The sequence below is a fragment of the Lissotriton vulgaris genome, chromosome 6, assembly GCF_964263255.1.
Source record: "Lissotriton vulgaris chromosome 6, aLisVul1.2, whole genome shotgun sequence".
Taxonomy (NCBI): domain Eukaryota; kingdom Metazoa; phylum Chordata; class Amphibia; order Caudata; family Salamandridae; genus Lissotriton; species Lissotriton vulgaris.
In genome coordinates this window covers 592759342-592783081 of record NC_141694.1, presented here as the reverse complement: position 1 = coordinate 592783081, position 23740 = coordinate 592759342, and the positions used below count along the sequence as shown (strand labels likewise).

The following is a 23740-nucleotide window of genomic DNA, read 5'->3' as shown; positions in this document are numbered from 1 at the left end:
TTAGAGCCTCAATAAGCTTCTGTAACTTGCTCCCATTCTCCATTATGGACAGGGTGGAACTAACAAAAATGGTGCTGGTGCCACATTTCTTATACCTGCTACAAAACTCCATCGACCCTGTTTTGAGACTAGCTTTAGATATAAAAATGGAAAACCTGTTGGTATCAGCAAGGAAAAGGATCAGAGTGCGGATAAAGATTCTGAAAATGGAAAGAACTTGTGGAGGTTCGTGCCTAACAGCTTTGCAGCTGTACTACATTGCTACGCAACTGCAGAGTTGGCATGGTGGTGTGCAGAGAGTCCAAACTGGGAACTTGGACTTCCGGGGAGGATAACGCAGGGTAGGCTGAAGATATGCCCGATGCAAAGTTTATTTCAACTACCCGGGCACACCGACAGTCGTCTGCTAGATGGCTGCTGCATGAGAGTTGGCAGTAAAAAGTGTGCGAATTAGCCAACCGTTTTGTAGATATCTACTGACTGAGTAGCTGCAGCCATTTTGCTGTGTACTGGAATCCATGACACTAGTGAGAGAGGGTAGGTGTTTAACCCTAGGAGACATCTATCCCGGGGACAAGTTCATAACATTTGAGAAGACCCAAGGGGCCTTTGGGCTGGGTGTTCAGCAGTTCCTGCAATTTGCCAAACTGGTGCACACTGACAGGCAGGTTTGGAATACATTCCTGTAGGTACAGGAGACTTCCAAAACTATGGAGGTGTTACTGGAAATAGGTGAAGGGAAGACACCCGTCTCACAGTTTAATAAAGTGCTGACTGAAGGCAGACCTTCTGTCACAATAAAAGCTAGAGAGGCCAGGGATGGTGACCATCCAACTCCTCCGATAGACGAGGAGTGAAGGAGGACTTGAATGCAAGTGCAGGAATTTGCAAGCAATGTGCGATTTAAGCTGACACACTTCAACGACCTACACAACTTTTACCTCACACTCATCAGAGTCCAGAAAATATGTACCTATAGGGATTCATCCTGTTCTAAATGTGCTGTTCCGTGTGCCACATTCCTCCACGTAATATGGACGCCTGGGACGCTATTGGAATAGTGATAGGCGGAGGTGTTTTTATCATTACATTTTGTGTTTGTGCAAATTGAAGGTTAATTTGAGTGTCATTTGTAGGTAGAAGACAAAATAAAGCCAAGCACAGTTTGCACAAAGTATGCAGTGGTAGGTAGTGATAAGGCAGTCAGTAAGAGCTAAGATAAGATCGCTAGAGCGGTTATAGCTTTTTTCAAAATGGGCAAAATGCGCAAATGTCATGCAAATTTTTTTGTTTAAATAATATAGTTTTAATGGAGCATGGAGTTGCACCTGATGAATTGGTAAGTTTGCTCCTGAAATAAATTATTCATGTCAGATACAAATATAGATATGCTATGAATGAGGTAGGTCACATTTACGTGTTGTACTCCATTCATGCTGTTTCTGTGTTTAGTCCAACTTGCTCCTACTCATCCCCCCTCCCATCGATGTCACGCTACAAATCAGCTCTCCTCTTTTTGTGGGAAGAAGTGATCGCATGACACGGGTAATATTGTGTGGATAATATTCTGTCTGATAGTATTGTGAATGAGGCTTCCATGGTGTACCCAAATTATCATTTTCTAGGACTTTCGCTGCAAGTTCCAGAGGAGACATATGAGTTCTACAAGCCATTGTTCAAGAAATGTTTCATTTTTGTTGTACATTATCCGGGAGGCAGCTGCTGACAAAGCAATTGAAGAATTCTCTTACGTTAAGAAATGGGTAAGTGTTTGCTTGATTTAGTAAGTCATAAACATTAATTACATTGTTGGTTCTGATTTGTCAAATGCGACCCGCACCATGATTATACTGTGCTAAGTGTGCAAACTCTATTAATTGAATTGAGTGTTTTCTATAAAACCTTTGTGCCACAGTAGCTGGGAGACTGGCTAGCTATACTCATGCCGATGATGGTGCTGCGGCTTTTCTAAATTTCTTTTTGGCCGTCCTGTGCCATTTCCCTTTTAGCCCAGCAAGTTCTTTTGGGGATACTTTGCTAATTTATAGATGCTGATGTGCACACAAAAGGGGTGTGTAGAGTACACGACAAACACAAATCAGACAAATTTCTCTGTTTGCAAAAACTGCCCTCACTCACATACCGAAGTATGTGATATGCTTCATCATCGGGCCTGCTACAAAACGCCACATCCAGGGCGAAGCATAAGGACGGGGGAAAAATAATAAATTCCACACTACAAGACGTACAACCAAATAATCTCAACACATACAACACATAACACAGAATGTGGTGAAAAGCTGTGCAAAACACCCGGTGGCTGAACCTAATAGTGCTACAAAAAAGTGCAGTACGAGGAAGGGATTAAAACTGATTTAGGGGGCCAACTGAGAGAATTGCTTTATTAAACATTGCTTGGTACCCCTACCAGGATTAAAAGTAAAACGAAGTTCCACAAGACTTCCCTCCTACCACTGCTGAAGACTTCAGCAGTGGTAGGAGGGAAGTCTTGAGGAACCTCATTTTCTCAAGAAGACATTTCCTATCCTTTTCTTACTTTTAAGACGACCCTTACATTTTGTGACTCGCAAATTGCGTCGCTTTGCGACTCGCAAAATGCAATGTAAACAGTGTCACAGACACTGTTAGCGAGTCCAAATCTGGTTGCAAATTGCATGCAGACAACAAAAGAGATGACTGGGCTGTTCCTAGGGGAAGAAAGAAGGAGAGGGCCACTAAGGTATAAGGGCTTGTGCTCAATGGAGGTCTACCCCTGGGTATTCAATTTGTTGGATATAATGGCCTCACACAACCTTGCAAGTGTCATGCTTCATCATCGGCAATGCTCCTCGTTGGCCAGGCGGTGCAATGCCCAACGGGCTCACCTCAAAGAGGGGCTCTTTTTCGGAGATCTTTTATCCAACTGCCTATGGGTGAAGTGGGGGTGAGGGGCCAGGACAGAGTAGAAAGTGTGGGTGAAGATAAAATGTGGCGCAAGGTACCGGAAAGCAATTTTATTCTGGTGGTCCTCTGCCGCAAGTAAAATCAAGGATAGCCGGTGCTTGTGGGAACTGTGGTTGAGGTTTCTGCTGCGTGTGTCAGGGCCGGTTATGCCTAACCATCTCAACGGGTCCGGATGCCTCATCAATATTTTTGAGGCAAGCGCAATTTGCGACCACATTGGAAATGGCTAGCACTCCCAGGGATCAGCTGGGGTCAGCAGACTACCATGTCTGGGACTGCTTTTTAAATAAAGCAGTTTTTAAAAAAATGCATCCTGTTTTCCTTAAAGAAAAACAGGATGCATTTAAAAAGAAAAATTTAACTTTTCAGTTTCATTTTTTAAGTGCAGGCAGTGGTCCCTAGGACCGGTGCCTGCTCTTAAAAACTATTTTCTCCCACACTCACAAAGGGGAAGGGAATCCCCTGGGGACCTCTTCCTGTTTGCGAGTGGTTTACCACCTACTTGAAGGTGATAAACGGCAAGTGTTTTGCGTTTGCAAATGCGGTTGCAAAACAATAGTACATGGCAGTTAGTCTCGCTATTGGCAAGGGACGCCCCTTCTGAATAGCGAGTGTCGCAAATGCTATTTTGCACGTCAGTGACTTGCAAAATAGCATTTGTACATGCCATTACCCTTTTTTGCAGTCGCAAACGGGCCGATCTCCCATTTCCGAGCGCAAAAAAGGGTTCTACACTTGGCCCCAAGTCCTTTATGCACACTGTATTTTATACTGTATTTTAAACTGCATATTTTTGGTTCCCTGATGAAGCTTGCAGTCTCTAACCGCTAGATCAAACAAGAGTTCTGCAGCTGAAGACTTATTGGTAATTTTTGGGGTGATAAATTACTGGGGTTCAGATGAGTATTGGGGTTCGGCTCCCACAAAGTACCACATTCAAATATTTAAAAAAGGCCAGATTTATTTTGACACTGTCACAATTCTGTATCAGAAGGTGATCCAGTAATACGACTAGATAACACTAATAGATTTTAATAGTTTTCCAATGAGAATTACATTTTTGGTTGATAGTAATTTAGGATTTTGTGGCTGTAACAAATAACAAAGAAGTCTTTTGAAAATAATATCACAGATGCCAACACATGTTTCCGCTTTATCAGGGCTACCTGTAGTATCATATGAAATAGTAGAGTTTTGACATTATTAATAATGAGATCAGCTAATTTGTGTGGCTTAACGAGAGGTACGTCAGCGTGACACTGTAGCCCTCTGATGACGTGATAGCGCTATGGTTTAATACAATTCTATAAAGTATTTCACATTATTCAGAAAACATTGATAAACACCTGGGCACTTTATGTTCATTGTAACTCACTTAATTGCACGCCACAAAATCAAATCTTTTTTACTGAAGTAAGCCCAGCAATTGTACCCCCTGGATCATCGCTACTTATTCCACCATATTTGGATAAAACTGTAACACTTACGTAAACCTGGGCAGTAGGGACCGCTGTCTTTGATCGAACAATGCACTTTAGTTGCTCCATCTCTGCTCCTAGCTGTTTTTCCAAAGCGTCTACTTGTTGTCCGCATTTAAGCACATCTGACTGTGAAGGGACAAAACTCTTAAGTCACAGATTGCCACAGACTGAGGTAATTAACCAAATTACTCTATTTTTTAGAAACCTTGCTTAAAGCTAGAAATGGGTAAAATGTGTGCTATACTGAGATAGAGGCGCATATCCTGGATATAATTAAATGCGAAGGCTAAGTTACAAATGGGGGCAGGAATCATCCTTGATAAGCATGTCATAGGGATTTTTGATGTCCCTTCATACAGGCCTGTCAGCAGTGTACATTTTGTAAGAGCAGTCACAGCTTTTGCCCAGCAGACCAGGGTGTCCTCCTTGATCATCTTCAGAATTATGAGACTGCCTACCAAACCCATGAATGAAATGCTCACAAACCATCTTCAGAAGTATGAGACTGCATTCCAAACCCATGCATGAAATGCTCACAGACCATCTGCAGAAGTACGAGACTGCATACCAAACCCATGCATGAAATGCTCACAAACCATCTTCAGAAGTTTGAGACTGCATACCAAACCCATGATTGAAATGCTCACAGGCCATGTTCAGTAGTAAGAGACTGCATACCAAACCCACACATGAAATGCTCACGGACCGTCTTCAGAAGTATGAGACTGCATACCAAACCCACGCACAAAATGCTCACGGACCTGCTTCAGAAGTATGAGACTGCATACCAAACCTACGCATGAAATGCTCACGGGCCGTGTTCAATAGTAAGAGACTGCATACCAAACCCAAGCATGAAAGGCCCACAAACCATCTTCAGAAGTATGAGACTGCATACCAAGATCCAGGCATAAAATGCTCACGGACCATGTTCAAAAGTTAGAGACTGCATACCAAACCCACACATGAAATGCTCACAAGCCATCTTCAGAAGTATGAGACTGCATACCAAACCCATGCATGAAATGCTCACGGACCGTCTTCAGAAGTATGAGACTGTATACCAAACCCACGCATGAAAGGCTCACGGACCATCTTCAGAAGTATGAGACTGCATACCAAGCCCACGCATGAAAGGCTCACGGACCATCTTCAGAAGTATGAGACTGCATACCAAGCCCACGCATGAAATGCTCACAGACCATCTTCAGACATATGAGAATGCCTACCAAATCCATGCCTGAAATTCTCAAAGACCATCTTCAGAAGTAAGAGACTGCATATCAAACCCACGCATGAAATGCTCACGGACCATCTTCAGAAGTATGGGACTGCATAACAAACCCACTCATGAAATGCTCAAAAACCATCTTCAGATGTATGAGACTGCATTCCAAACCCACGCATGAAATACTCACAGACCATCATCAGAAGTATGGGCCTGCATATCAAAACCCATGCATGAAATGCTCATGGACCATCTTCAGAAGTATGAGACTGCATACCAAAACCCATGCATGAAATGCTCACAGACCATCTTCAGAAGTATGAGGCTGCATACCAAACCCATGCATGGAATGCTCACGGACTATCTTCAGAAGTATGAGACTGCAAACCAAACCCATACATGAAATGCTTACGGACCATCTTCAGAAGTATGAGTCTGCATAACAACCCCACACATGAAATGCTCACGGGCCATGTTCAGTAGTAAGAGACTGCATACCAAACCCATGCATGAAATGCTCAAGGACCGTCTTTAGAAGTATGAGAGTGCATTACAAACCCACGCATGAAATGCTTGTGGGCCATATTCAGTAGTAAGAAACTGCATACCAAACCCAAGCATGAAATGCTCACGGACCGTCTACAGAAATATGAGAATGCATACCAAACCCACGCATGAAATGCTCATGGATCGTTTTCAGAAGTATGAGACTGCATACCAAACCTACGCATGAAATGCTCACGGGCCATGATCAGTAGTAACAAACTGCATACCAAGCCCACGCATGAAATGCTCACAGTCCGTCTTCAGAAGTATGAGACTGCATACCAAACCCATGCATGAAATGCTCTTGGACCGTCTTCATAAGTATGGGACTGCATATCAAACCCACGCATGAAATGCTCACGGACCATGTTCAAAAGTTAGAGACTGCATATCAAACCTACGCATGAAATGCTCACGGGCCGTGTTCAGTAGTAAGAGACTGCATACCAAACCCACGCATGAAATGCTCACATACCGTCTTCAGAAGTATGAGACTGGAGGAGGAGCTTAGCGGGCATCCAAGATGGTCGCGTGAGCACAGAGCTCCTCGGAACCTCGCCGCTCCTCGCAATTTATCCTGGGGGTATCCTGATTGAAATCGGACATCAGCGACCAAAGTTATGGCACTTTGAACTTTTCTGGCCCACCTGGAGGCTGTGCCGGGGTCTTGGCTACTTGCGGATCCGGGACGGAGTTGAACAACAACGGCAGTGGGGCCTCCCTGGTGGCCGCATCTCTACTTTCGGTTTCGTTCCCGGATCCCCGCATGGTCTGATTGAGAGACCGTCTCGCCCGGCTGGGGACCAGTCCAGCCCCCACTTAGTGCCTGAACTGTCTCCTCATTTCATCCCTTTTGAATTACATTGTGCCTTTTCTTGGTCCTACGAGCCAGCTCTTGTGGTCTCGTTGGCGCCCGGACTGTCGGTGGCCATTTTCACCAGGTCGTGTGGGCCCCTCCGGGGAGCAGGGGTGATGCAGAGAAGCGGAAGACCAAAACGTCTCTTCGTGGTGGCCCGGTCCAGACAAATGTTATGGATCGGTATACCCAAGCCAAAGGCTCCCCTGGGCTTCCCAGTCGTACCCCGGAGGACGCCCAGGACGACCCTTCCGTTCCTGCCGAGCTGTCCCTGCAAGACATTATGGGCGCCATCACCGGCATGAGGGAAACCATCGGCCAGCAATACGAGGCCCTGGCTAGCAAAATTGACACGGTTGCTGTGGATGTCACTCTGATCAGGGCCGACCTGTCTAAAACGAACGAAAAGGTCAATTCACTCGATTTGAAGACCTTCAGCCTTACGGCCGATGTGGTGGAACTTCAAACTGAACTTGGGAATTTAAAATCGGTGAATGACCAAATGTCCCATCGACTAGAGGATTATGAGTACAGGTCAATACGCAATAACATCCGCGTTATTGGGTTCCCAGAAAACCCCGAGACTCGATCGGTGGATCTCCTGGTCGAGGATCTAATCCTCACCCACCTTTCTCCCTCTGGCTTGAGTAAATTCTTCGCGGTCGAGCGCGCACACAGAGTCCCAGGCGGACAAGCCAAGCCGGGCGCCCCTCCGAGGCCCATTATTGCGAGACTTTTTCATTTTAGAGACCGTGATGCGATTTTGCAGGCATCGAGAGTGCATGGCCCGGTGAAATTTGAAAACTCCTCGATTAACTTTTTCCCGGACTTCACGCAACTTGTGCAAAGACAAAGGATGGGCTTTCTTGGAGTGAAGCGACGTCTCCGGGACCTGGGCCTTAAGTACGCCATGCTTTTCCCTACTAGGCTTCGTGTGGAATGAGGAACGAACCTTATTTTTTGATTGACCGGACAGTGTGAGTGACTGGTTGGATTCCCTGCCGGGCCGAGGCGATCGTACGGAGCACCCTGGCGGTGCCGAGGGTGGTGAACCTACGCATAAGTGACTCTTCGGTCCCTGGTTTCGGAACATTGGACTTTGCTCAGCTGGGTACTATCTTTCTGTTTCTGTTGGCCTGTAGTAGTCCACATTTGGGTGGTGGGTGGGAACAGGCCTCTTTCCTCCTCCGGGGTCTTTTTGTAGAATGGGGTTGTTAGGGCGACAGGCACACTGCATTTTGGGGTGGCCTTTTAGTCTTCTGCAGGGGTGCAGGGAGGGGGGAGTTGCAGCGGGTTCTAGTTGGGGGGTGGGGGGGGGTGTTTGTGTTTGTGTTTTTCTTTCTCAAGCCGGCCTATTGGTTCTTTCTCTGATCCTGATGTCCTGCTCTTCATGGGGAACCCCATGCAATTTGTTTGGGGATGGGGGGTAGTGGGCTGAAACTTATATCTTGGAATGTCAATGGTTTGGGTGATCGTATAAAAAGGGGTGTTGTTCTACAATATTTACGAAGTTTGTCCCCTGATGTGGTACTCCTGCAGGAGACGCACCTAGTTGGCAATGTGTGTCATGCGATGAATAGATGGGGTTACCGATTGGTTGCACATTCCGGATTCACCACGGGTTCTAGGCGCGTGGGTATTCTGATCCGGTCTTCCCGCCCTCTTGAAATTGATAGCGTCATTCTTGAACAACAGAGGGCGCTACGCCTCCCTCAGTGATAGGTGGGAGGGCAAGACTCTCTCTTTGGTTTCTGTTTATGTACCCCCAGGACTCCAGACCTCTACTTTCTCAGACGTTGGTCGGCTGATGCAGGGGCTCCCTGATGGTCTTCTCCTTGTGGGCGGGGACTTCAATTCGGTACTTTCCGGCGATTTGAATCGTCACCCCCCCAGGGACCTTCCCGCGTTTCAATCATGGCTCGGTGGGTTCCTGGACACCTTTGGTCTGGTGGATTCCTGGAGGTTAATGCACCCGACGCTACGTCACTACACCTTTCATTCCGGCGCTCATGGGAGTCTCTCCAGGCTAGACTACTTCCTTATGCCCGCTGTCCAGTCCTCCTACATTGGGGAAATTAGCCACTTGGCCCGGGGTATCTCGGGTCACTCTCCTGTTTTGCTTCTTTTTGATATGGGTCTACATACTGCGGGACGGGTCGCCCCTATCAACCCCTGGCACTTACGCAACCCCAAGACCCGCGCTAGCCTGACGAAGTCACTTGATCACTACTTCCTGGAGAATGAGGGGTCTGTCTCGTCCCCGGTGTCCCTGTGGGAAGCCTTTAAGGCTGTTATTCGCGGACACACCCTATTCTTAATAGCAGAGACTAAGAAAGCGAGGGATGGGGAGGTCGAGAGTCTGGAGGCTGAAATATTGGATTTAGAAGACGACCTGGCCACGGGTGTCACCCGGGACAAACTCCACGCCCTTAGTTTGAAACAGTTTGATTATAAATCCCTTGTGACAGAGGCCGCCAAAACGATGTACAGAGAACAGCAAGGTAGATTGTATGACGTTGGTGATAAGGCGGGTAAGCTGATTGCCTGGCTTGACAAGAAGGAGAGAGCGAATCGTGTTGTCCCTGTGATCCAGAATCCTGATGGTGTGGAGGTGACTGACCCTGGTGAGATTGTGGAATGTTTTGCTGACTATTTTCGTGTGGTCTACTCCCCAGTGTCCGACAGGGACGAGGATGACTCTCGCTTTTTGTTGAGAGACATTGCGCTGCCCTGCCTGTCTGAAGAGGATCGGGAGAGTATGGAGGCATCGTTGTCGGTCGATGAGATAGCGACTGCCATTCGTTCCCTCTGTTCCGGCAAAGCCATGGGGCCAAATGGCCTGCCCATTGAACTATACAAACTCCGCCCGGACAAGGTCGCACCATACCTCCGTGATATGTTTACGGAGTCGCGTGATCTTGGCTTTCTTCCTATTGATCAGCGCCTGGCCATTATAGTGGTAATTCATAAGGAGGGCAAACCTCGTGACCGTTGTGCCTCATACAGGCCTATCTCCCTACTAAACGCTGAGCCCAAGATTCTCGCTAAGGTTCTTGCCAACTGCCTCCTCACGGTTATTTGTGACCTGATCCATCCGGATCAATCTGGCTTTATCCCGCACCGGAACACTGCTCTAAACCTGCGTCGCCTTCATGGCATTCTCGCGAGGGCGGAGCTTCTTTCCGAACCGGCCATCTTGGCTTCATTAGACACCACGATGGCCTTTGACACGATAGAGTGGCCGTATCTCTGGGCCACTCTTGAAAAGTTTGGCTTTGATGCGGGATTCATTAGTTGGGTGAGGCTACTATATGCGGATCCGCTGGCTCAGGTGGTTGTTAACGGTAGAGTCTCCCAGTCATTCGCTCTTGGGAGGGGTACTAGACTGGGGTGTCCGTTGTCCCCCCTGCTCTTTGCTCTTGCCCTGGAACCGCTCGCTGCCTGGCTCCGATGGGAACCCTCAATAAAGGGCATTCGTTGGACCCCTGACTTTGAAGACCGGGTGTCGTTGTATGCAGACAACATTCTTCTGTATCTTACCTCCCCTCGCAAGTCCCTCAACATCCTTTTTGACGTCCTAACTTCCTTTGGCAAAAACTCTGGGTTGATTATCAACTGGTCTAAGTTGTGTGTCTATGTTATCTCTGGTGGTCTTTCTCCCTTGCCTACCAGGTTCCCCATTCAAATTTCTCACTCTGGCTTCAAGTATTTAGGGGGTCCACGTATCGTTGGACTTGGCTGCCTGTTACGAGTATAATCTCCTTCCTCCTCTCCGGCGCTTGAAGCTTGACGTGCACCGTTGGCGTAGACTGCCGCTGTCCCCACTTGGTCGAGCGGCGCGGTTTAAAATGATGTCCCTACCCTGATTTCTCTACGCACTCCAGAACTCCTTTGATATTATTCCAGCGCGCTACTTTCGGGAGGTGGAGGGACTACAGAGGAGACTTGTTTGGGACGGTCGAGCGCGCATTGTTCTCTCAAAACTGACCCTCCCCTGGTATGACGAGGGTATTGCACTCCCGGACATCAGGAGGTATTATTGGGCCTCCCAGTTGTCCGCCATTAACCATGCTACATACGCTCCTGGGCTGAATCCAGCGTACGCTATGGATAAATACCTGTTGCCCGGTGGCGACTTTAACAGAGCACTCTACTCTCGGACGGCGGGGAGGAACCTCAAGGGACCCACTAAAATTGCAGTGCGTGTATGGAAGGATGCTAATGTGGCTATGGGGTGGAATGATCGACTGACGCAGGCGACCCCCTTGTTTGCTTCGGAACGATTGAGATGCCTCTGGACGACGAAAGGTTTTGAGAACTGGGACACAATAGGACTTAGTAGGGTGGGTGATCTTTGGGCGAAAGGTGCGGTAAAATCATTTGCGGAGCTTCAGAGTGAATATGAGTTGAGTGAGCGGGAGTTCTTCAGATATGCACAGGTGCGTCATGCTTTATTGTCGGTCTTCACGGCCGGTACCGTGGTACCTGAATCTTCCCAGCTTGAGGATCGTATACTCGATGGTCATCTGCCCGATAGTACGATTTCCTTGATTTATAAAAAGTTGATTAAAAAATCGGGCAGATCTCCTTGTGCGACTCAGGGAGACCTGGGCTGGAGACGGGTTGGAACTGGACGACGAAGACTAGCAGTCTGCATTATCCTCCCCTAAAGAGGTTGCCATTCCGGCCCGTCTCCGCCTTGTCCAGCTTAAAATTCTTCACAGCGTGTATTTCACTGGTCCTCGTTTGGTTGCCATGGGTTTTTCGTCGGATGGGTTGTGTAGGCGCGGTTGTGGAATGAGTGCCACTTTTCTTCACATCCTCTGGGAGTGCCATGAGGTCGCTACGTATTGGCGCCGTGTGCATGCTGTGATGGAGTGCGTCACTGGGGTCGCTCTGTTGCCTGAGGCTCGAAGATGTTTGTTGAATGTGTGGGAGCCGAATGACTACAACGTCGCCCAGGCCTGGTGGGCGGCACTTGGGAACATGATTGCCAAAAGGGACATCGCACAGCTCTGGGGTTCCCAACGGCCTCCCACCGTGTCGACGTGGAAGGAGAACATGGATTGGTGCATGTTCAGGGAGAAGACGGTATATTTGGCTAGGGGCAAGCCTAGGGCGTGGAGTACAATTTGGGGCCAATGGAACGCGTACCGAGGAAACATCTGTACACCCTCCCTCGAAGATATCCCAGACGCTTCTCTGTCCCCCTGACCTCTGAGGTTCCTTGATTACCATATTCCTTACCCGATTGTCCTGACTCCCCACTGCCTCCCCCCCCATTGGTTCTCTCTAGAACTTTCTCCTGATTCCCTATCCGTTATGGTAGGTCCCCAGTGTCTGAGCTCGACTTCTTTTATCATGTTCTCGCCTTGAGTTGTTTGTTCTCTTGTTTCCCTTTGTTCCTTTATAAAAATTAAAAATCGTGTATCCTGCATACATCCTGTGTTGCCGAAAGTGTATCCTGTACTTCTGCAGGACCTACCGGGGTCAGCTGCTGCCTTACTGATTGCGTATTTACTTGACAAACACTAGCGGCCAGCCCCTGGGGTTGTAGGCCCATACCTGTAATTCTTCTGTTTTGCACAATAAAGTTTTTATTAAAAAAAAAAAAAAGAAGTACGAGACTGCATACCAAACCTACGCCTGAAATGCTCCCTGCAGCAGTTCTTATTTGTACACACATATGAACATGGATGAGATCATCTCGAAAATAGCAAGTCATTTGTTCATTTGCCCAAACATGCTTCGGTTTACGTTTTAGCATGGTGTAACTAGGGTGAAATGTATTGGTAATGGAAATGAGCAATGTAGGAGAGTAGGATCTGCTTACTATGGTTACCCCCACTTTTTGCTGGTGTTTCACTGTTTTTCGACTTTAGTCTGGATGGGGCCCTACTATCCAGGATCCCGCCTAGCTGCTTCCTCTCTAAAATGATTGCATGTACTTTAGGTACACTCCAGTTTGGTCACTGGGGTACCCTTGTGAGTCCCTAGTATATGGTACACCAAGTACTAAGGGCATTGGTACCCCCGAGGCCTACCAGGGGCTGCAGCATGTATTATGCCACCCCTGGGAAGCATTCCAAATTGACACCACAGGACTGCTACTGCAGCCTGGGTAAGGTGGTGCATGCACCCCTTACCAAGATACAGGTTATCTATATCTACCTTTAATCACTGACACATATAAATCTATCAGTCACTCCTATGGCAGACCTTATCAATTCTGAAGGCAGAGTGCTTGGTTTTGTGTGAGAGGGTGCCCATGCATGAGCTGGACCCCTCTGCAGCTTTCAAAATCTATTATCTGAGGGTGTTCTGTGATGCAGACAGACCATATACTCTTAAGTGCATTATAACCTCGCAGTAAATGCTAACTTTGGAATGCCTGAGGGGTTAGGCAGTGGGGATGGGTCAGCAGCAGAGGAAGAGACTGGAGGTACAAACCACCAGGACTCAGACTCTGATACTTACCAGGATGGTGACAATCTCCTTGACCTGGACCATGCAGCTCCTACTGGAGATGAGGAGAAAGGCCAAGGTGGCACTATCTTTGTCCCCCTAGCAAGCGTTGGAGGTACACCTAGAAGGCCCAGATCTCCTTCTGTGGAGTCTGGCCATTCTGTTGTATCTATAAGGACCTCTGTCTCTTCTCATAGGAGGGAATCCTCCCAGGAGAAGAGAGAAAGGCAACTGGAGTATCAGGAAGTCCAGCTGAGGATTAAAAGACAGCACGTAGCCTTAGAAAGGGAGCCCCTAGAGATTGAAAGAGATAGAAAAAAGATGGGACTAGAGTCCCATGGTGGCAGCAACTTCCCTAGTGGTAGAGAAAGATCTCATGGCCATAGGAATTTAAACAAGATTGTCCCTCCCTACCAGAGTGGGGACGGCATCCACAAATGGATAACTGCACTGGAAAGGGCCTGCAAAGTTCAGAAGGTCTCCCAGGAGCAGTGGGCAGCTATCATGTGGCTCTCCTTTGCAGACAAAGGTAGAGATAAGCTCCTCACTGTTAGAGAAGGGGATGCGGATGATTATACAGTCCTGAAGAGTGCTCTGATTGAAGGGTTTGGCCTAACCACTGAACAATACTGGATACAGTTCAGAGATACCCAAAAGGCTCAGACTGGGTTGACTTTGTTGATTTTGCTACTAAGGCTCTGGAGGGCTGGTTACTTGGCAGTAAGGTGTGTGATTATACAGGATTGTACAACTTGATTATGAGGGAGCAGATCCTTAACAATTATCTGAATCAGCTGTGGCATCAGCACCTGGTAGACTCTGATCTGACCTCTCCCCAAGAATTGGGAAAGAAGTCAGACAAATGGGTCTGAACCAGGGTGAAGCAGAAGGTACACAACCAAGGTGGTGACCAGAAGAAGCAAGATCCTAATAAGGGTGGGGAGAAGGGTAAAGACCAGAAGTCTTCACAAGGCCCCCAAAAATCTTCTAATGGCGGGGATTCCCAATCATCCAAAAAGAAAGGCCAAAAGAAACCATGGTGTAAAATCTGTAAGCAGAATACCAATTGGACTAGTGACTGCACTAGACCTAAAGACTCAACTCCAGCCACTATTGCCCCTAAGGCAACTGTTCCCCCTAGTTCAACTCAAAGTGGTGGTACCAATAAGGGTGTAGTAGGGTTAACCCTGGGTTCTGAGTGGGGGCGTGGCTAGCAACATGGCCGAGTGAGTCGCACTCTGTGCCAGCTCCGGCTAGCCGAATTAATCCGACCCAACCAAACGCAACCACTGACCTACATCACGCTGTCCACGACAGCGGAGCAACTGCAGACCCCGAAGCCCGCATCGGATGGCTCCCGAGGCCCGGTAAAGGGGTAAAAACTGTAGAAATTGCCGAACACGCTCGGAGTCGGAGCCGGGTTCAAAATGGCGGCGGCCGCGGCGGATTGCTGAGAGCCTCGCTGCCCGAGCCTGGACACCGCCTGAGGAGTAGAGGGGACGCGATCCTGCAGCGCCAGACACATCGGGAGCAGGGAGCTGGCCTGGGGTGCCTACTTGGAGAATCAAGATCTGCACGGGGCCAGAGAGGACACAGATCGGAGGAGTCACGGACCCGGCCTTCCCCCTCCCCCCACACAGTGCCCTGGTCGAGACGGGACGCCGCTGGGAAACGGACCCCTGAAGCGACTTTGGAAGGTGAGCTGCTCTGAGAGGACCTCCGGAGAGACGCGCAGCGCTGCAGCACCCACCCGCGCACAGTGACGGGACGACGCGGGCGGGGAGCGCTCGGGGGCAACACACAGCACACCTTCTGGCGGAGACCACCCGCGGGAGGCGGCGGAGCCCAATATTGACTTAGACACTGAGGAGGACGACCAGCCTGGGGTCTATACGGTGTGGGTTCCCCCCGACACCCCCTTTGCCGCCGATTCTACGCCCGGAGACTCTATTGATACGTGGGGACGAGAGGCAGGCCCTGTTGATCAAGACGAGCGTAAACCGACGCCAGGGTAGGAGCCCCCCGAGTGTAGGCCGCTCTGTCAACTGGACCCCGGAGCTGACGGCTGCACTGGGGAGGAGTCGCAGGCCGACGGTGGACACGTTGAGCGTCCTCCAGGTGCCTAGAGCTATTGCCCACAGACCGGCTGGGGCGCCCACACAATATGTCAAAACAAAAGGAGTATTCTGCTTAATTCAGAAACTCTGTCCATCACCACCCCCTGTTGTTTAATTATTTTGTCCACCATAAGCGTGGAAGGGTATACTCAGACGTGAGTCCCTTGCTCATTGCACCATCAGGATTCAAGCAAGCCGGGCCGAAGACGGCTGAAATGCCAGAAACCGGTCCCCGGTAGCTTGTTTCCTTCCCAGTGAAAGAATTGGCTTGGTAGTTTGGTTTGCCCTGTTCCCATGATGCACTGGGCCAGGGACAGACTAATTTGCATATAGCCAGGTTCTGAGCTGGGATGGTGCAGTGAGCTAAAAAACGGTGTTGGATTAAGCCCTGATCTCTTGACTGGGTGAGAGTATTCTGCTTAATTCAGAAACTCTGTCCATCACCACCCCCTGTTGTTTAATTAAACAAAAGGAGAGGCAGGGAGAGTAGAGTGACACTCTTATTCCCCGGTAATAGTCAATAAACAAGAAAAGAGTGTCCAATGGTTGTATTCGACCACAGTAAGGAGCAAGAAACGGCTTCACTTAGGATGTTAAAGAAAGCCCTCACTCACCACCTAGTGATGACATGCTTCATCATCGGGCCCCACCAAAGAGACCAAGTGTCTCTTTGGTGTGCTACAACGCCAGATTTACTGCGGAGCGGGTTGGTGAGTTCAGGCAGTGTTGTGCAAAGAAAATAAACTAGTGAGTGGTGGATGGTTAAAAAATAGTCCGTAGTGTATCAGAATTAACTTTATTCTAATGATCATAAGGACGGGTTAATAAAAACTTATGTGTTGGAAATTTGTCCTCAATTAGTTGAGTGGTAGTTTCCTAAATATCAGTCGACATGTTTCAGCCACGAAACGGTATGATTTTACCTGGCATTCATCAGGACTCTGTGTGTCCTAAACCCTGGTGGTATGGACTCGCTAAGGCCCACCCTTACCTAGGGACGTGTATTGATTTTATTTCCAGCAAAGGCGGCATGGAGGTTGATGCTAGGAATTGTAGACCAACATTCTTGGCATGAGATTGTGGCAGTGGCTAATTATGATACGATTACCCTCAAATTCAAACCACAGAGAGAAATGAGCAGAACACTGGATGGGAATTCCCTGGTCTAGCTTGGTTTCTTGAAAGGAGGATATATATATATATATATAGATTTATTGATGATATTTTTTGCATATGGGAGGGTGATATTTCAAGCGCACAGCAGTTTGTTAAAACTCTCAACACCAACAACAGCAATTTATTTTTCACATCCAGTGTAAGCAGTCAATCAGCCCAATTTTTGGATGTCCAAATTGATATTGAAGGAATCAATATCATGACATCACTATACCGCAAACCCACTGCTGGCAACAGTATACTGCATGACAGCAGTGGACACCGCCGTCATGTAATCGAAAGTATACCCTTGGGGGAACTTTTGCGGTTGAAAAGAATCTGTAGCAGTACTGAAAGATTTGATGAGGGAGCTAGTTTGATGTTGAGACGTTTGAGGGCTAGGGGTTACAGTGAGTCAACGCTTTCCAAAGTGTTACTCAAAACCAAAGAAAGATCAAGAGAATCTTTACTCATGCCCAACCCTGCTGAAGTTGAAAAGTGATGACCAGTCTCCCAGATTGATTATCACTTACAGTCAGCAACAAAGACAGATAAAAACCATCATCAACAAACACTGGTCAATTCTTAAAAATGACGGTGCGTTATGCTCAGGAGTTACAGACAAACCCATCATCACTTTTAAAAGAGCCTACAGCATGCACAGCAGACTGGTGAAGCTGAGCCCAGAGCTGGTCAGTGGCAGTGACTGGCTCAATAGAAAAGGCTTTTACAAATGCAGTTCTTGCCGTGCGTGCAAGTTCGGGCAAAACATGACTCACTATGTCAATCCTTTCTCTGGTGCCAAAATTGCCATCAGAGGCAATTTCAATTACCGCACGGAGTTTGCTGTATATGTTCTGACGTGCACCTGCGGCTTGTGCTATGTGGGAAGCACGAGGTCGCAGGTGCACGTCAGAATTTTGCAGCATCTCCGTGCAGTCGTGAATCACGACTTAGCCTACCCCGTGGCACGACATTTTAATTCAACACATGACAGGGATCTGTCATGTTTGAGTTACTACGTTATAGATGCGGTGCCTCACGGGGTGGTGACAGGGACAAAATGTTGAGAAAGTTGGAAACCCAATATATCATCGCGTTGGACAGTAAACAGCCCCATGGGCTTAACGCAACCGAGGATCTTCACAACTTTCTGTAAATATCATCTTCTTTTTGTCCACTTGCAGCCCACTGTTGTTGTTTTTGCATTTATAAGTCCTGGTTTTATCTCATTGGTAAGTTCAAGTCAAATCGGAACCCACCACAATTAACCCATCAAGCAAGACATAGGCACATATAAAGTGTGTATTATAAATTCAACACACTTGATTAAGTATGGTATTTGTCAATGCAATTTTATCTCTCTTCTTGTAAATTTTGTACATAGGTAGTAAAATATCTATTTTCATATCAGCATTCCTTCTTTCTTTTTCCATTTTGTTTTTTTCCCACATTTTTTTCCCATTTATCATCAAGCAAATGTACACAAATAGCACATATACTTTGAATTCTTTAAGTATATATAGTGTAAATAAGTCTCAATATTTATGATGTATATAAATTCAAGCACTTTGAATTTTAAAAAAATATTCAGGACATGAGCTTGGAGGTATTAGGGTGGAGTTCCACTACACTTATATTAAATGTCACATGATTTTAGGCGAAATTCATGTTTATTAATCTGATTGCTATTCAAAATCGACCAGTACTGGTTAATTTATATACCGAATGGTATATGCATTTATGCAGTAAGTATACAGCACTAGTCACTTTATTAGCCTTTGGGCGTTTTTGCATTCATGCAGCTATGATAAATGGTTGAGAATAACCAATGAGATATGTGCAATAACTTTACATGGAAATAATTTTTTAATGCGACATTTTATGCATTGTAAAATTATAAGACGGATTGAGTTTTTAAAACAGAATCAACTTGTTTTACAATTTGTATTGATTTCAGGCAAAATGTACTTTATACCTGAATACAAATGTCCAATACAGTCCGTTTTTTACTCCATTATGTCATTTGCACTTTTTCTATGCCTATGTTTAAAATAATCATGTGATGCACGTTAGGAGGTGTGGCCCATAGGAGGGGTCAGGGAAATCAAGCATTTAAAAATAACAGGCTGACCCATTTACCGGTGTGTGATCAAGAGTACAAGCTACTCGAAACGCGTCGCCAGAAAGGTTATCAATAAAAGCAACATCTTGCCTGATGCCGTGGGGTCTGTTTCCTTCTTCACGCCGTTGGTGTGGAGGTCTGGGGATTCTCATTGAAATATATATATATATATATATATATATATATATATATATATATATATATATACGGTTCACAGTCCTGCTCCGTTTACTCCAAAATGGACAAGAAATCCAATCAGCAACCAACGGAACCCACAGGTACAGACCACTCCACAGCGCAAAAAGTGAATTCAAAGGTGGTTTATTAACACGCAATCGCCAGCATGACGCGTTTCGGTCTCTACACGGTGACCTTGATCACATGCCAGACAGAACCAATGAAAGTGCATTTATAGGGTGACTAATTAACACAGGAGCAGGGCGTACACATTAATGGCAACTGAAAATATATATATATATATATAAAACAAGGTGGCTGTGTCCACCGAAACGCGTCGTCCAGCGCACATCTCTGCCGAATAAAAAGCAGGCGTTCTCAACAATAAATAGATGAAGAAAGACAGCAATGAGAAGGTACTGGGCACAGCATGCATCCCGGCAGCACGGTCAAATAACTACACTTTAAGTTCTGCAAATTGAGAGCTGCTGGGACACCAGTCAGTCATGACTACACGTATGGCTGCAAATCGACCACAGAGGCACCAGAAACACCTGGCGGTGATCCAAAGAGAGGTGCAGCCCAAATGTTCTGCCCTTAATGCTGGGGAGGAACTAGGACTTTGCTTTCTGTTTACTTTCCACAGAATTTTGCAATTGTTTTGTGCTTCCTCATTTTGCACTACAGGTTGCGTGTCTGTGTATTTGTGGGTGTGTGTGTGAGTGTGTGTGGTGCTTCTCCCTCAAGGAAGTACACTTATATACTTACATATCTGGTAAAGCCTCAAGTGCGTGTTGCTACCTGAAAATGCAGGTGTGTCTGACAGTTTCTGTACTTTTACAGTGTGGGAAAAGTCTTAGAAAAGCTCTATGTTTTGTATTGTATGTTTAATAAAAGACATGGATACACTGTGCTAGGATCAGTGTGGCTAGCCATACTGGCTCGAAAACACAGTAATTTGGCAGGTGTCAGATAAGGGGGAGGAGGGTTTGGAACGGCCAATGCATCTCTGCAAAAGTTGTAATTTTCACCCTTCCAGTAGTCTGCAGTGTTTTGCGGGTTCCTTCACCAGTGCAAGGTAGTTTTTACGCACAGCGAAATCATTTCACTGCTATTGGAACTCATCCAAGCCAAACATGCCCTGTGGAGTATGCAGAACGGATATATGACGTTACAACGGGTCCTTTTACAACGCATACCATGACCACGGATCTATTACAACGCAGGTCATGTTACAACGGATCCCTTTACAACGCTATTCACTACAACGCAGGTACTATTACAACGCAATACCATTACATCGTAAGTATAATTACAGGTAAGTAAATAAAATTAATATTTAATGTAAATAATTATTAATGTATTATTTTAAATTATTTATTATTAAAAAAAATAAAACATACATTAATACAATTAATTTTAATTTTTTAAATTGTAAATATATATTAAAAATAACCCTGTACCCCAAAACCCAAACCCAGCCCTAAAAACTTAAAATACCCCTGTACCCCAAAACCCATACACAGCCCTAAAACCTAAAAATACCCCTGTACCCCAAAACCCAAACCCAGCCCTAAAACCTAAAAATACCCATGTACCCCAAAACCCAAACCCAGCCCTAAAACCTAAAAATACCCCTGTACACCAAAACCCATACCCAGCCCGAAAACCTAAAAGTACCCCTGTACCCCAAAACCCAAACCCAGCCCTAAAACCTAAAAATACCCCTGTACCCCAAAACCCATACCCAGCCCTAAAACCTAAAAATACCCCTGTACCCCAAAACCCAAACCCAGCCCTAAAACCTAAAAATACCCCTGTACCCCAAAACCCAAACCCAGCCCTAAAACCTAAAAATACCCCTGTACCCCAAAACCCAAACCCAGCCCTAAAACCTAAAAATACCCCTGTACCCCAAAACCCAAACCCAGCCCTAAAACCTAAAAATACCCCTGTACCCCAAAACCCAAACCCAGCCCTAAAACCTAAAAATACCCCTGTACCCCAAAACCCAAACCCAGCCCTAAAACCTAAAAATACCCCTGTACCCCAAAACCCAAAAAAAGATAAACTTACCTATAATTATACTTACGATGTAATGATATTGCGTTGTAATAGTACCTGCGTTGTAGTGAATAGCGTTGTAAAAGGATCCGTTGTAACATGACCTGCGTTGTAAAAAATCCGTGGTCATGGAATCCGTTGTAAAAAATCCGTGGTAACTTTTGTACACCATGCAGAACATATATCTATAAATAAAATACAACGGACAGAGGCCCAAACAGGACATGAAATAAAGACAGTGACCGTCTTTACAGAAATCCAAAATGGCTAGATTGACAAAATAAGCCTGAGAGAATAACAAATGGAGGGCTTGGGGAACGACCGACCTTTTTAACTGCCTTTCTGAATGACAATGCCATGGGGGTGAAGGGAAGAGTTCCCACTTTACAGATACCACCAGTTTCCACAATAGAGTGGATGCACCAGATGAAGTGGATTTAGTTAATATAGATGTAAGAAAATATTGTACTGTACTTTAGCATTTATTTAGCGCTTCACACCCTGCTGTAGGGTGCTGAAGCACATTTTCAGAGGGGTAGCAAGCTACACAATGGGCGTTGGAGTATGTGGTATGCACTGTGATCCTATGCGGAAATGTTTTAATATTGTGCGTGAGTGAACAGGCAGGAGCCGTTATCCTGTATTGGGGTGCCTCGCTAGTAGTGTGATGGAGGAGGTGTAAGACAAGGCCACGAAAAATAATTCCAATTGCAGGTCTTGTGTTATGTTTTATGATTTTATTATGCTAGAAACAGGGGGAATAGGCAGATATATATTTGCATGGTCTGTGTTATTGGTAGTTCAGTTGGGAGTGAGAGTGTACACCAATAAAAGGAGAGTGGGCCAGTCAGAGAAGTCCCACAAAATCCATAGAGAAGCATGTCCAGGGTAGATATGCTGTCAAATGAAGAAAACAAGAGCAAATGGCAGAAGCAAAAATTGGTGACATGATCAGCAGCCATGCAGCTTTTGAAATGCACTTCCTGAAAGAGGAAAGAAGTGGAAGAACAATCAAAGTTGGCAACCTGAGCAGAAACTGCATAATATTCAAAAAGCCTACATTCCGCTAATGCCTGCCAGTCTAAATAAAGGTAGCCAGAATTTTGAGTGGGGGCTTGCGCCCCCAGGCCCTTTTAGGCAATGTCGAAGAGCACCAGTCAGGATGTCTGAGTCAGGTTCTGGTGTAGACCCTTGTCGTACCGGCACCCTACATGTGCAGAGAGACCAAACACTTGGTTGGTTGCTGCACTGGCAGCACCAGAATGAATCCCTCCTCTTCCTCCATACTCTTTCTTCTCAGCTACATTGAGCCCAATACTTTTCTAACATTCCTGAGATGCTTGTTCTTTCTAGTTTACATTGGGAGGCATGCTCCTGCCCTACTAGAATTTCCTCCCAAACAACTTTTACTTTCCTTATTAGCAATCAAGGTACCTTAAGGGTAAAGAGACAATGTGGTAAACAGAGACTTACCCTGCTTTCATTGTTTTAGCTACAACAGCAGTGAGTCACAGATTTGGTAGTTTTTATTTTGTTCAGTTTTAGTCCAGCTCTTCACCGACCTGCGAGCCTTGTGAAAAACAACTTTTCTTTATGTTTCCACACACTAACCTTCATTCTGATCTCCTAGTTCCTTTCCACTCCCCCACTCGCCCCACATTCACTCTGCTCTCACTTGTTGCAAGATGCCTGTGATGCAAAACAACAGTAGCCAATCGGTGTCATTTCGTGTTCTAGGCAACTCCTACTTCAGCCTCTCAAGCCATAAATGTGTGCTGATTGAGTCTGCTGGATACTGCAGTTCATACCTGCCCTGGGAAAGCAGAGCCTTTGTATGCTTTGGACATCCAAGTAGTCTGGGATTCGGCCTGCTGGAAGATTTAAGGGAAAATCAAACAACCTCCTACTCCAATGCAGTTGCAATGTCTCGGGCTAGCCCTCCTGATTCTGGATCATTTGATCCCACCCTGTGGATCATACCATAGCAAAGATAACCTCTACAACCCGCATTGATCAGCATTAAAAGGTGAAGTCCATTTAGCACTATCGATGAGGAAAAATTAAGCTACCCCCTACTAGTCAAGGTTGGTCACAATGTGTCGAGCTATCTTCCCAATTCCTGGGCATGTGGTTCCATTATGCTGACCCTTTACTATTGTAAAGATATCAACTGCATCCTGTTTCTATAGGCATCAGAAGGTGATGCACATCAAGACCTGCCAAGATGGGAAAATCAAACTACCCCCTGCTACTTCAAGGTTGGTCATAATGGCTAAAAGTGGTATTCCTTAATCTTGGGTACATGGTTCAGTCCTACCAACACTTGGCATTGTCAAAATTATCACTCCCAACCTTCTTTTATTGGCACGAGAAGGTAAAGCACACTGAGCCCTGTCTTCTAGAAAAAAGCAAACTACTCCTCACTACTTCAAGGTTGGTCTCAATGCCTTGGGCTCTCCTTCCTGAATTCCTGAGCACTTGGTCCCATCCTACAGACCTTCACCACTGAGAAGATATCACCCGTAATCGACTTTCATTGGCATTGGAAGGTGAAATATGCAG

At 46.3% G+C, this 23740-nt stretch overlaps 1 protein-coding gene across 1 annotated transcript in view; it reads right to left on the bottom strand.

Moving 5' to 3' along the window:
* CFAP206 (cilia and flagella associated protein 206) overlaps window positions 1-23740 on the bottom strand; it is a 473657-nt gene that overhangs the window by 260964 nt on the left and 188953 nt on the right. Inside the window, exon 8 of the mRNA XM_086926596.1 lies at window positions 4452-4571. Coding sequence (XP_086782722.1) covers window positions 4452-4571 — 120 coding nt within the window. The remainder of the gene's footprint in view (window positions 1-4451; window positions 4572-23740) is intronic.